Raw genomic sequence first — 15,383 nt, forward strand, 5'->3', positions numbered from 1 at the left:
TTATCAAAATAGTACAGTTCCAGTTAAAAAAAAACTCTTTTTCCATAGTTTTATTTTAAAATTGCAGATTTCAATCTCATTTTAAGGAAACTACATTTTAAATTTTCTAAATGGCAATGAATAATGTTGCTATTGTATTAAATTTGCGTTCTTTCATTTGACATGAATTTAAAAATATGTCAGTTTACGTGAAATGTCGACGAGAAGCGGTTGTGTTTGGCGTCGTTGTATTTTTAACGGTTTGTTGACAAAAATTGTACAATTGTTGTAATATTTATCAAAAAATAGTGTGAACCCTACATATAATTTGTTGCGTGGCATAAAAAGTGAACCGTTACCATGGCTACCCAGCCAGAAGTTGGTGTGTCAGACTTCGTCCTGCTAGACAATTTGACCACTGATAAATTTATCGAAAATTTGCATCTCAGGTAAATTTACTTTTAAATTAACGTTTAGCATGTTAATTAAATAATATCATTTAAATTACAGTAGTCACTTGTTTTAAAATACTTCTGTTAAAGTTTAGGAAAAGTTTGAAAGTTTAGTGTTCGGGTCGGGTCGTCGCGTTTAGTGTTGGTTGTTGGGGCATTAAAATTGTTTACACGTATTATTAGCTATGACTTCATATTTACTTCACCTTGTCTTATCCACTTGAATAAATACAAACTTGTTGGCCTCTTGTTATGTGATACGAATGTTTTTTGACGTACTTTAAAATAAACTCAATTTAGTTTTATAATAAATAAGTTAATATAATTTTGAATCATCCTCGCTTGTAAAAAAACTATGTCACATTTAGAAATTTGATTAAAATAATATTTATTAAAGAGTCAGTTTTTTTAATAATATTGTTTTTATATTCATTTTTTTACACAATATCCTGCAGGAAAGATGTTAAATTATGTTTTTATCTGTTATAAATAGGTTAGTAGCATTTTTAAAACCAAAAAAATGGGTTTTAGGATTTAAAATAATTAAAAAAGATAATAAAATCATTTTAATATACATACATATACACTTTGTTATAAATTCTTTTTATAATTTAAGCACAATATAAAGATTTTAGAAGTGTAAAATTAAAACACTCCCAACTGTGTCACAATGGGGTAGGCAGTTATTATTAACTTTGATTGACCTTGAACCATACCAAATAATGTTCATATTTTCTTTTTCTGTAATTCAGAAAATATAATCTGATATGTTTACTTTGATATAAAAACAACATACAAACAAGGTACAAAAATGTATATTTATATTATTTTTTTGCAGAACAGTAGTTGTTTATTTTGTAAAAACAGCTTTTTAGGGACCGGAAAAACTCCCAAATGTAAACACCTTCAATAAAATTTCAACCCAATAATCTATTATTGTCTAGGATAAGGTTATTTTTTTCCTTATGGCATAAAAACCCTAGGTTTATGTATTAAAAAACATGAAACACTAGTGAAAGACTAGAAGGGATTGATTTTTTGATAAACACATTTAAAGTCATACAAAACTAGGTAAATTTATTTTTATACATTTAATATTTTAAAACACGCTATGTCAGGGGTCATCAAACTACGACACGTAATTTACCGCGTGACCCATTTAGAAATTAAACATTATAATACTCCAAAAATATTTATATTTCCTTCAAAATATTTCATGTAATAAAACAAAAAATGCTTAATTTGAAAATAGGTATTTTCCGCACATTTTTCTGATCCAATTTTTAAAAAGGCGGGAAAAACATTACCTCTATACTCTATTTAGGACATAATGCGTGAAAATTTTACTTATTCGTTTAAATATTGTTTGTAATCAATGTCTGATGTCATGTATCAAGGTGTTAATTTGTCCTTTAAACAATTTTTCCTCATCAACTGTACTCTACATATCCTTGCTTTTTTCCGCCATTTAATCGTAGTAATTTTATAAATGCGAATGTATGGATGGAAGTTTGTAAGAAGGTATCCCCAAAACGGCTGCATGAATTTCTCTGAAATTTAGAATAGGTGTAGAACACAGCCTGGAAGAACACGAAGGCGACTATTTTTAAATGGCGCGCGGACGGAGTCGCGGCCTAAAGCTAATGGACATATACCTGATTTCTTTTATAATTTTTTGTTACTTGTTTTAGGGATAGTAACGTTCAATAGCTACTCTTCCATACAAATAAATAATAGCGTTTTCAAGAACGTGATACATTTAATGTTTCATCTTATAGTCTAGTTTTGCTGATTTTATAATTAAGGTACGTTTGCACTAGTCGTCGCGCATTTTGAAGTAGATAAGAGTCAAAGGAATATTTGATTTTTAGATATCAAATTGTCTTTTCTAATAACCTACATGTTAGTTCGTTCTCATTTTAATAAGTGTGCTGGCCATGTAAAGTTGTTTATGGTCAAGTAAGTTTTTTATGATGTGATTATGAATCATTCTCCTCGTCAAACTGTGGTCCGCACCGTGAGATCATCGATGAGAATAATTGTCTATGGTAAACGAATTAATTTGCGTTACAAGGTCACGCTTTTGTCCTCTACCCGTAAGAAGTAATGATTGTTTGCTTTTGTCGCATAAACTTGGCAGATGTTTCGCTAATTATTGTCGTAATTGCACCGTGAGAGAGTTATCATTTACTTGAATACTTTATTATTTCTAATGAACTTCTATAATTGCTTCTTTGTATATCCATTAATATTTTTTTAACTAAAATATTAGCTGTCATACTACCTTGGGTTTCCACTGCTGAAATACGTATACAAAGACATTCTCAAAAAATAAATTATTATTCGAACCGTCTTCCCAAAACATGAATGTATTGCGATGATCCTGTGTTTTAAGTGTTTTCCGCCAAAATACGTCATCCTGTGATGTCTAGCGTTTGTCGGCGTCCTCTACGTAGTTGTTCTCGTCACTCCTTGTTGCCGATATGTAACACTAAATTCTAGAATAAAATCTGGAGTTTAAAGACTGCTATTTTTTTATTAAGGAATATCGGATACCTTCTAATCTTCGGTAGAGATAGTTTATAATACTGGATTTCTGGTTGTGGAAGTTATTGGTTTGATAAGAAGTTGATTCATCATCATCAGCTCGCTATACGTCCCCACCGAGGGGCAACGGAGCCTACCCTAAGTTAAGGGTGATCAGGCCATAGTCAACCACGCTGGCCAAGTGCGGGATGGTTGTCTTCACACATATCTTTGAATTTCTTCTCAGATATGTGCAGGTTCCATCACGATGTTTTCCTTTACCGTAAGAACGTCGGATAAATGTATATATGTAAATCGGAAATCGAAAAACACATTGGTATATGGCGGGATTCGAATCCAGGACCTGCAGATTGCAAGTCAAGTGCTTGACCCCTGAGCCATCGACGCTCAGTTGCCATTATCAATATATTGTTAAAATTTCAGCTTTATTTTTTCGATGAATATTATTCATATTAACAGTATTACTGTTCTTCTAGTGATAAAACGAAACGAACGTCGTCTCTGGGTGTATTGTCTCTGGTAATATTATAATATCTTCCGCATACCACAAAATGAATTCGTCTCAATTCCTGTCGTGTATAACTCAATTGTGAATGTCTTTTCTCAATTGTTGGCCACCGCAAAACCTATCAGTCGATGTTTCAATCCAAGCCCCGATAATAACAAGGAATGAAATTACCTATCCTTCACAATGCCGGGTTACTTTGACGTCTTTTTGTACTGCATATTACTTTCACGGTTATCAAAATTGCTTCTTTATATCACCGGGGAAACTTTGGTTTGCGATTTGATATTTTGAACAATAGACTGTTCTTGTTTTATGTGAAAGTTTTTAGATATTTAATAAAGCATTACGTTAATTAAAACTTATTGTAGTATATGTTTTTCAGACAATAATTAATTTTAACTATGAGAATTAAACGTATAACTAAATGAGAGAAAAGAAAATCCTATTACACTCGAAAAACTAGTATATTAGATTAAAGAATTGTAGTTTTTTTTATATCATAAGGTGGCAAACAAGCGAGCGGCCACCTGAAATCGCTGAAATAGCGAAGTGACCGTTGCCCATAGACGTACGCAATTGCATATGCGTTTCCGTTGTTCATAATTATGATTTTTTTTTAAATAATTTGGCTCATACTCTTCTTTATAGCATAAGACTGCATGCATTCTTAAATTACTAGTGAATTATGTATTATGAAAAAAAAACAAGTAACGACTACGTGTCTAAAATCTGAGCCTTTACCCCCCCCTTCTTTGACTGACCGTAGTATTTTAAAGACTCCGCTCCCCCTTCTCCTAAACGGGACACGTAGTATGGGTACGTTCCCTAATAAGGTTGTCGCAGTTTTGGTCTATTTTGAATGTAATAGGGTCTTAAAGGTGCCTATAAAGTCCGGGAAGACGTTGTAGTTATAGCAATTGCCCTTTTCCTACCGCCCGGTACTTTCGTGCTCCACTTCTCTAAAGGTCGATGCGATCCAACATGGCGGTAGGAGACACGTATATATTATGAATGTTTTAGTAACTATAGAATTAGAAATAGTACTAATTTAATCAAATTATCTTACTAATATTATGAATGCGAAACTTGGATAGATGTATGTTAGAAGGTATCTCCAGAATGGCTGCATGGACCTCGATGAAATTTAGCATAGATGTGAAACATAATCTGGTAGAACACATAGGCTAACTAATTAAGTTTATCTTTTATTTCATGCGGACGGAGTCGTGTGTAATAGCTAAACTTTATAACTCTCTGGTTAGCCTTTTATGAATCGTTATACTAAATTTTGTGTAAACTATCAAAAGTACTGATGAATAGCATTTAAAGTTTCAAATTAAAATGTATCCATGCGTAGATATCAAAGAAGTGCTGTCCATTGTCTGATATGAACAATTTGATTGTAGTATAAATAAAGAGTTTGCGTAGATCCGTACTACCAACAATATAAGTGTGTTATTGTTGTGTTCTAGCAATTGTTGGCTCTTGTACTATTTTAATACGTTTATCTTTAACAAATTTTCTCGTACTGTTTTATAATGTTTTCTACGTAAATTGTGAAATCCAAAAAAGCAATATAACAATAAACTTATTAAATTCTGTCTCCATCTAAATACAAATTAAATTGCCAACAATCTTACTTCTTAATAATATTGTAAATGCGAATGTATAGATGGATGTTTGTTTGACGGTACCTCCAGAACGGCTAAACGGATTTCGATAAGTGAAGTGAAGTGACAGTGAAAGTGAAGATGAAGTGGCATACACATAAAACATAGTCTGGAAGAACACCATCATCATCAGCTCACTATACGTACCCAGCGAGGGGCTCGAAGCGTACCTTAAGTTAAGGGCGATTAGGCCATAGTCAACCACGCTGGCCAAGTGCGGGTTGGTTGACTTCACACATATGCATCACGATATTTTCCTTCACCGTAAGAACGTCGGATAAATGTACATGTGTAAATCGGAAATCGAAAAACACATTGGTACATGGCGGGATTCGAACCCAGGACCTACAGATTGCAAGTCAAGTGCTTGACCACTGAGCCACCGACGCTCCTGGAAGAACACATAGGTTACTAAAAATGTTTTCTTTTTTTAATTTCGCGACAGCTACTTACATAATATTATATGTCAATCGTGTTACACATATAAATAAAAAAAAAACTACAAATATTCAGAACAGGTTTGAGATCGTTATATTGTCACTATTTCCTTAATAACATGTAGATATAAGTATGTAGATTCGTGAAGGTGTTTGACCATCGCTTTCGATGTAAGTGGTTGTCATCACGCGAACGTTGCCGGTGGCTTATCGTAACCACCTGAAACCTATTATTATCATGAAAGCAAAGAATATGAATGTTGCTCGTTCGAAGCACAAATAGCACGTTGGCTAATATCGGATCACGTGGTCGAGAGATCGAATCCCGCCAAAAATGAAAGAAAAATCTGTTAATATTAAAAAATCGCCCGTATAATTTTAGATCGTAATACTTGTCTTAAGAGATTATTCATCTGTTTAAAAAACTGAAACAAAAATATATGTCTGACTGATGTTTAGTAAGATGTTATGTATGTATTTATTTAACAGTGGTAGAGCCCGCTTTAACATCTTCGCACGAATCGGCCCGGCTCGCCCGGTGAAATACCACGACCACACAGAAGACAGGCGTCAAGTGGAAGCAATTTCGCGTTTCGTCTGATGAGTGTGCGTCGCGGAGGCCTAATTTAGTCCTCTTTCCCTTCCCACCCTTTTTCTCTTAAAGAAAGGATGGGAAGTGGAAGTGGACTTTCCGGATGAGAGGATGTATGGAAGGTGAAAATATTTTCTTTCTGTGCATCCTCTCCTCCGTCAATTAAAGGTAGGCAACGCATATGCAATTGCGTATGTCCATGGGCAACGGTCACTTCGCTATTCAGCGATTTCAGGTGGCCGCTCGCTCGTTTGCAACCTTATGGTATAAAAAAAAATAAAAAAAATTTGCTTAGTTACTAAGATGTATAATATTATCAATTTTTCTCCTTTATTATTCGACCTAATTTTAATAATCGCTAATCATTCAAACTTCACTTTATAGATGTAATCGTGTGTGATTTTAAAACTTTCAATTTCAATAGAATAGTGTGTGTGTAAATATTTTTATAATTGTAATAAATCCAATGACTTCGAGGACGCAAAAGTTTAAAAACATCTCCGACTTTTGCAATGTTATTCCTTTATAGTTTCGAACGTTTATTCTTTGTTATGGAATTTGAGTAAAACTATTGAATGTTGATAGAATATCGGCCAAAGTTTATATCGATTATGTTTAATTAGATTTGAGCGTCGATGGCTCAGGGGCACTTGACTTGTAATCTGCAGGTCCTGGGTTCGAATCCCGCCATGTACCAATGTATTTTCGATTTACATATGTACATTTATCCGACGTTCTTACAGTGAAGGAAAACATCGTAATGCAACCTGCACATATCTGCGATGAATTTGAAAGAAAATGTGAAGTCAACCATCCCGCACTTGGGCAGCGTGGTTGACTATGGCCTAGTCACCCCAAACTTAGGGTAGGCTCAGAGTCCCTCGGTGGGGACGTGAGCTGATAATGATGAGATTTGATACTAAATATATTACTAACTATATTTGATTACTTACTTCTTACTAATATTATAAATGCGAATATTTAGATGGATGGATATTTATTTCAAGGTATCTACAGAACAGCTGGATGGATCTTGCTGAAATTTGGTATAGATGTAGAACATAGTCTGGAAGATCACATAAGTTACTAATTAAGTTTTTTTTAATACGGCTTGGTTGTTGTCGCAGGCGACAGCTAATATCGCATATAATTTTTTGTGGATTAAACTTGAAAGCTACTAAATTGCTATCCAAATGAAATTGACTGAATAATATGAGAGAGTTAAGTATTATCTTAAGATTTGATTTTCATACAAGAAGTCTCATACAGTTTATCATGCATTGATACAGCAAGATAAGATTAGATAAATAAAACAATTCAATCCATAGTACAGTATTTTACTTCCTAATCTTTAGTCTTTACAATAATAAAGGTACTATTCTTACTAATCTTATATATAAAATTCTCGTGTCACAATTTTCGTTCCTATACTCCTACGAAACAGCTTGACCGATTCTCATGAAATTTTCTGAGCATATTCTGTATGTTTGTGAATCGGCTACTATCTAATTTATAATACCGCGCAGACGAAGTCGCGGGCGACAGCTAGTATTAGTATAGATATATATCAATAGATATATTGTTCTTTTTATGTTATACAAAGAGAATTAAAGACATGACAATATATTTCTTTGTAGTTTTAGGTAATTCGTAGATTTTTGTCTATGACAGTTATGCCTGGAATGCAACAATGACTAGTACTGGATAGAGGCTGAGCATATTTGATTAGGTTAGGGCTCTCAACCAAACATTTGGTGGAGGTACACTATCAGTGCTTTATTTACATTGTGGAAAGCAATCGGAGCCATGAAAAGTAAAGTCAAGAATAGCCATAAAAAGGAAATAAAAAGAAAAAAAAACACGCTATGTATTTTGTTTCAAATTTATGAATTAGTTGCCAGATATTAAAAAAAAACTTTATTAGTAGCCTTAGTGTTCTTCCAGACTAAGATCCGTTCAGCCGTTCTAAAGATACCTTCGCACAAACATCTATCCATCCAAACATTCGCATTTATACTATTTGTAAGAAGCGAGATAAAGAATTTGTTAAGCAATGTTAAAATATTTAAGCATTAGTCCATTTAACCGGGATGCTATAAATAACCGCGTGACGGTAAAGCGATTATCTATATGTCTGTTTGTTTGTGGCAATCGTTTGGTGTAATACGGTCATGTGATTGTGTAACTTATGTATATTTATGTATATTTATATCGTTAATAGCCACTTAACTTGAATCTATATAATTTGTATAAGATCTCGGAATAGATGTATATCTCTTCGCTTGGTAGTTGATACGATTTTCGGTTGATTGAAATAATTTGGACGTATTAACTTATGGTAAATCAGTCAAATTGGCAGATTTATTTTTTTGGGATAAAATCGATATCCAACTATGAGTTGACTGTCGACAATTGCTTTGAATAAAAGAGACGGCAATATTTTAAATAACTAAATAGTTCAATTACTGAATATGATTCTCTCTCTGTCTCTCTCTCTTACTCTTTCTCTTGATGAATCTTACTTCAGTAACAATATGAAGAATGTTGGTCTTTGATAAAATATCTTCACAGCTAAAAGTACTCTCTTAGTTATCTCGAACATTATATGTAAAGTGGGTCGCGCACTAATGAAAGCTTAAGTGGCAGGCATAACACTGAGGGCAGCCATACACGGACTACAAACAAATCGGAATCTACAGCTTTAAAAAGTAGGTAATGTGTCAGAATTTGAATATAGCCATACACGGACGTCTTTTGTGCAGCAGTAGGCGGAAGAGAGTTTGCTTTGCCGGCGTCCCTAAAAAAATATTCAAGCAAATATAATCATAATTTTAAGATGTGTATTAAGTGACGAGAAGACGATACAATCGCACTGTGGAATGATGGCAGCCGTAATTAAGAAGGTCATCGACCAGCCGCCGGGGATATCCAATGTCTGAGAATTATATTTCGCGGATGTAGACGATGTTCTTGTTATACGTAACCATGGCGACGGCGAAAACACTTCAAAATATAAAACTTATGTAAACAAGAGCGTTCGAGATGTCTTGATACTTTATAGTAAATTTTTAAATATACGAATTGTTCAAGTAAATATTATTATGCGTCTGTGTTTTATAGTCAAGGTGCTTCATTTATTGATGAGACAATTATACATCAGTTTCTGACGTACGTGACTTTATAGTGTTTTCATTTCCTTCTATTGATTTCAATGAAGGTATAAAATAACTAGTTGTCGCCCGCGACTCCGTCCGCGCGGGATTAATAATAGATGTTGGCCGATTCACAGACATACTCAATATGCTCATAAAATATAATGAGAATCGGTCAAGCCGTTTCGGAGGAGCATGGGAACGAAAATTGTGACACGAGAATTTTATATATAAGATTAAGTAATATTAAAACTTCTCCGTCCAGTATTTTAAGTGGTTATCTCTTTAAAGAAGGAAACACAGAAGAGTATTTATCATTAGTTGACACATTCCTTCTATAACACGAATGACCTTGAAATACAATAGAAAAGAATTGCATTATAAACAATGCTTACTACATAACTTACACACGTTCAATTAAATACAATTTATTTAAATTAAAATATAAGATTGACTCACAAGCAATTACACTAGCACTAGTACTAGCATGATTCACAGAGTATATCTCCTCTGACGTAACCGACACCTCCGATAGTTGAGTTTCCTTTTCCACGACCTTGTTGCCTCTGTTTTTCATAGCTCTATGACGTATTTCTATAATCTCTATGTGAGCTCGTAAGCTAATGGATCAAGAGTTTATTTGTTTTTAATATCTTTTATTACGATCCATTATCTCTTACAATGAATGAAGATTGAAGGAATGAAGGTTATCTGGTCTCACTACCGTCTGGTGACACTACCTCTACCAAAAGGAATCATCAGTGCCATAATGGTGAATATCAAAGAGGCACAAAATACAACAGTTCGTAGCCTGTCCATGTATGTCGCTGCATGTACATCAGTCATTTGTAGGGAGTTAAATTTAAAAGTAATTAACACGTGTTTATTAGTGTTATTAGGTTGGGCGATAAGGCGCGTATTGCGTTCGGAATGTCCACAGGTCATTACGTTCATTATTAGATTTTACAGCTTTACTTCAGTTAAATAACCCTATCCAGTGTATTGATGCAGAGATTTACTGAAGAATGGATTGTAACACTTTCAATGCTCATACGATTTTCACTATTAAAGCGAACTCGAAACACGAGTGAGTTACTTAACACCCTCAGTACCCAATGCACTGAGGGTGTTAAGTAAAAACGCATTGCTAATAATTCTAATGTTTATACTGATCAGATACAACCCTTATTAGAGACATAATCAGCCTGTAACTTCATGGATAAGGTCTCAGTGTCTTCCACAGTATGTGGTCGTCTGCTTTCCGTATCCGACTTCCTGATTAGCTTCATCGAAGGCCATAGGAAGCATGTCTCATATTAAATCCAAATTTAAATATTGAATGCCAACATTTTGCGGTTTTTTAAATAACTCGATAATATGTCATAAGTTCTATGTTATAATAATAACTTAACAAAGTGATGGTCGGATTGTATTGTTAATGTAAGCAATTAAAACGTACCTAGTCAAAGTACATTTTGTGATTGCTCATTGTGTTTTTTTTTATTGGCAATCGACTATGCATGATAGTGAATCATGTGTGAAGTCAGGATTTATTTTTAAAGTTGTTTTGTTAGAAAAATGTCATAAGAAGATACAGATTGCATGCGAAACCGACGTGCATGTATGCGTAGTAGTAGAAGAAGCGAGAAAGATGTGTCCCAAGCGCACCAAATGGAGGTCCGTGCACTGTCTACCCTTTTTTTGTCCAGAGAGGAATGCTTTATGCATCCGCGCCCCGAGGCGGACGCGGTAGTTATTTGGGATTCCCCTCCATAGCGGAGGCATACCCACTAAACCTCTGTTTACCTCCAACACATCGGGACAGGGCCACGGGCGCGCTTTCGCTCTCGTCCGCGACCTCGTCTGCGTCAGCTGCCGAGGCAGCTCCTGTCTACCCTTCTGGGTTTAGGCGTGCGTTATATTGTTGTTGATTTTACGATAAATAGTAGTCGCTGCTGAATCAATTTGATCATCAAATAAAAACCTTTAAAATTGTTAACATCAAAATCGTCTTTTCAATTTCTGGGCCTATTTAAGCGAGAACATTTAAAATCATTAATGAACTAAAGAAACTAGTGTGTAGATTAAGTTTAACAAAGCCTTCTTGACTGAAAGACTGTGACAATTTCTGTCACACATTCTTTACTGTCACATCTGCGTTACGCTGCCGGTTCCCGTTGCAGTTCACTGCGTAATGAGAGGTTAAAACTAACTTACAGTTAGCTCGCGTAGTTAACATTGTTGGGTAGTATGTGACATAGCACAAGACATCGCGTTGAAATTCTTTTGACTACATACGAAGGATAAAAAATTAATCGTCTTTGATGTCTTGTACTTATAAACAAATTTCAAATAAAGCTAAGATTTCCAAAGTTCAATATAAAGCTATTTATGTCTTAGCGAATGCAATTTCGATATGAATATATTTGATGTTATTAGCAACCTATTGAGTAGTTAAAAAACTAAACAGATTCTTTTATGTAGCGAACTCTGCCTTTCATTCCCGTTTTGCTATAGCAGCAATTTCCTAGTGTCTTTATATGTAGATTGTAAATTTGTTAACTTGTGTAAATATATATTAGCACAAAATTCGTCCTGTCCGTCAGTTTACGTGTCCCCTGAGTCAGCTTGCGCAGCGCAATGATGTAAGTGCGGCATGATGCGTTCATTGTAAATAGACATTATCGATAAAGACATTGTGTCATTTCCTATGTTTGAGCTTTAGTAAACACTGTTTCATACTATATTTGATATTCGGGTTATATGTTCGACATATTAAGTCCCCTTATTAGAGTCACTTTGCATGTTTTTAACAACAGCAATGGTAGACGCAACTAAAACATCTTGCACGAATAGACTGGCTGGCCCGGTACAATAACACCACAGCACAGAAGACAGGCGTCACGTGGAAGCAATTCCGTACAGTTTGATGAGTGTCTGCCGGAGGCCTAAATACACTGCCCCTTTACCCTTCCACCCATTTATTATAAAGGACGGGAAGAAGATGATTTCACGTAGGTGGGGTTGCATAGGTAGGGGAAATATTCTGTCTGTGCGTCCTCTCCTCCCCGGCTTAAAGGTAGGCAACGTTTGCTTTTGTTTTCGTCTATGGTCAGCGGAAGGTCGCTCACTCATTTGACACTTTATGATATAAAAAAAGGTTTGACGAATTCTAAAAACAATTTGAGGCAATGTACAGAAAATTCATAGACTATAAGATATTGTTTATCCATTTTATCAATACAAGTTCGATTTATCCGAAATGCACATTAAGATAAGATTTTTTTATAGTCTGCTCCATTTTTTTCACAGTTCTTTATTTGTAGTTATAGCATATTATAAAGTTTTTTTTTTATATCAAAAGGTGGCAAACGAGCGAGCGGCCACCTGTAATCGCTGAAATAGCGAAGTGACTGTTGCCCATAGTCATACGCAATTGCATATGCGTTGCTGCCTACCTTTAATCGACGGAGGAGAGGATGCACAGAAAGAAAATATCTACCCTTTCCATGCATTCTCTCATCCGGAAAGTCCACATCCACTTCCCATCGTTTCTTTATAAAGAAAAGGATAGGAAGGGGAAGATGACTAAAATGGGCCTCCGGGACGCACACTCATCAGACGAAATGCGGAATTGCTTCCACTTCTCGCCTGTCTTCTGTATGGTTTCATTCAAGTTTCATCGACCTCACATAATTTGATTATATAAAAATAACGATGTAATTTTTGACGTCCGTATATTGAACGCAACCCTGAATAGCATTTTCTTTTGCTACATAAGTTTGTTTACTTTTATTAAAGATTTCCTTGCGCCGGAAATTGCGAGTGAACATTTGCGTATGTCATTTCCGTTGTTCTGTATTTTTATGTCCTCTAATATACGTGTGTGGTAAGATTTATGGTAACCTTAAGTTTATACCCTAACTTATAATATTGAGATTTGCTATTTATTCTGTAATAATCTTACTAATATGCAATGCGAATGTTTGAATGGATGTATGTTTGAAGGTATCTCTAAACCTCCTGAACGGATCTAGACGATATTTGGCATACAAATCGAACATCGCTCAAGGAACACATTAAGACGGAGTCGCGTTCGACAGCTAGTTGTCCAATAAGTTTTTAATTGTATTTGCGGTGCTTATTCGGAGTTTTAGGAACGTTTTAATATAATAAGACCATAGGATTTTGTTTATTTTGGCGACGATAAACAGACGTATGTTGAAATTCCTCTATAATTAGACAGTGCGAGGGAGAAGGCAATAGAAATTTCTCTGGAAGATTTCAGTTTGATTTTATTAATAATCGTATCGTAATGCTTGTTCGGATGTTTGGAGTTAAAAGGTAGAGATAACAACGAAGAAATATAGGTGGGTTATGTGAAAGAGGATATGCGTAAGAACGGAGTGAATTCAGATATGACGGCTGATAGATGTAGAATACTCTGCCGACCCTCAGTAGGGGAAAAGGTAGGCTGATTATGAATACTACATTAATATTGATTAATTTCTATTGATGATATAGATAATATATATTTTTATAGATCTATCTATAATCTATAAATTAAATATCACGATGTTAGTAAATTCTTTCCATTATTCTGCGTTAAAATGACCAATACTAATTAATATCAAAATCAAGGCTTAATTGTTTCGTTCATTTATTTTTATATTTAGATAACATTGTTTTATGTTTTTTTTTTATATTAAATAGATTCATTTGTTTTCTAAATCTTTATATGAATAAAGAAAATCAACGATACACTATATCGCAAATCACAAAGAAAGTTTTGAAAAAAAAAATTAAGTGCTATAAACATGTGAGCATATTATAAGTAACACATAGGCTAATAATTAAATATATTTTTTGATTCTGCGCGGACTGAGTCGCGGGCAAAAGCTAGTCATAAACAAGTTCTATGGACTCATCAATGAAGTTACGTTCAAAGTGGTTAAAAATAACCTCCCCGGTTGCTATGTAAACAAGAGTATATAATTATGGCTCTTGATCATGTCGAGTAGTTAACAGATTCGTTAAAATTCAATTATCGCGTTTCTAAATAGCTGTAGTTTTTACGACCCTTGTTACCTTGGAACACAAATATTAATAGAAGACTAAACGTTTGGTTTCTGAGACCTCTCTGTATCTCTCACTCTCTCTTCTGAGACATATCTGTATAACGTCTTTAAAGCATATCGTCATCTCTGTCATTATATTTGGCAAGTCAGAGATAACAATAGGCCTAGTCACCCTTAACTTAGGGTAGGCTCCGTGCCCCTCGGTGGGGACGTTTAGTGAGCTGATGATGATGATAGATAACAATATGTTTTAAACAGGGATTTCGGTCTAAGAAACCCACAGTATAGTGTAATTGTTAATTATTAAACGGCTGGGTTAGTTCTAGAGCTAGCATAAGTCTAGGAAAGGCGTGGTATAGGCCTGGAATATGTAGTTTTTTTAATGTTGTCTTCCTTTTTCTCGGAGTACTTTTAAAGTTTATTATGTAATAACTATTTAACCTACTTCAAAAAGGAGGAGGTTCCCAATTCGTATGTATATTTTTTTATAGGTAAACAGGAAATTAACATTAGCACGTTTTTGAAGTTAAGAAAATTACGTGAGTGTATTTGAGTTCGCCGAAGCATTTGTATCATTATTAAATTTATCCAAGGAAGGCCAGCATTACGTCAGAAATCAGATGACATAGTAATTTTAAAAATAACTTAGTTTGAAAATGTCACCTTTGAAATTAAACGCATCTTATGACACATAAATCTTGATGTACTCGTTTTTCACGTGAGCCATGTTTTTTTTTCGCTGCAGTGTCAAAAACCTTTGTTCTATTCCTGTCTGCTTACGATTTGCCCTCGGTATTTGTTCGCGTATCGCAATAAATACTATTTTGGTGTCACATCGCTTGCGTGAAACTGATCGCGGGAAGTTTTTGTTAATATTCGAATTTGGAATATAACGACGTAATTTTCAAGGGCTTGTATTTTACTGGTGATCTCTTATGGTGGTTTCTTAGGTCGTTTGTTCTTTCTTT

General features: G+C 34.6%; 1 protein-coding gene across 1 annotated transcript in view; it reads left to right on the forward strand.

Annotated features, from left to right (window-relative positions):
* Positions 1-201: 201 nt before the first annotated feature.
* Myo31DF (Unconventional myosin ID) overlaps positions 202-15,383 on the forward strand; it is a 30,489-nt gene continuing 15,307 nt past the window's right edge. The window contains exon 1 of the mRNA XM_013308903.1: positions 202-428. Coding sequence (XP_013164357.1) covers positions 340-428 — 89 coding nt within the window. The 5' untranslated portion in view covers positions 202-339. The remainder of the gene's footprint in view (positions 429-15,383) is intronic.

This window comes from Papilio xuthus, unplaced genomic scaffold, assembly GCF_000836235.2.
Source record: "Papilio xuthus unplaced genomic scaffold, Pxut_1.1 DF827789.1, whole genome shotgun sequence".
In the NCBI taxonomy this organism is placed as follows: domain Eukaryota; kingdom Metazoa; phylum Arthropoda; class Insecta; order Lepidoptera; family Papilionidae; genus Papilio; species Papilio xuthus.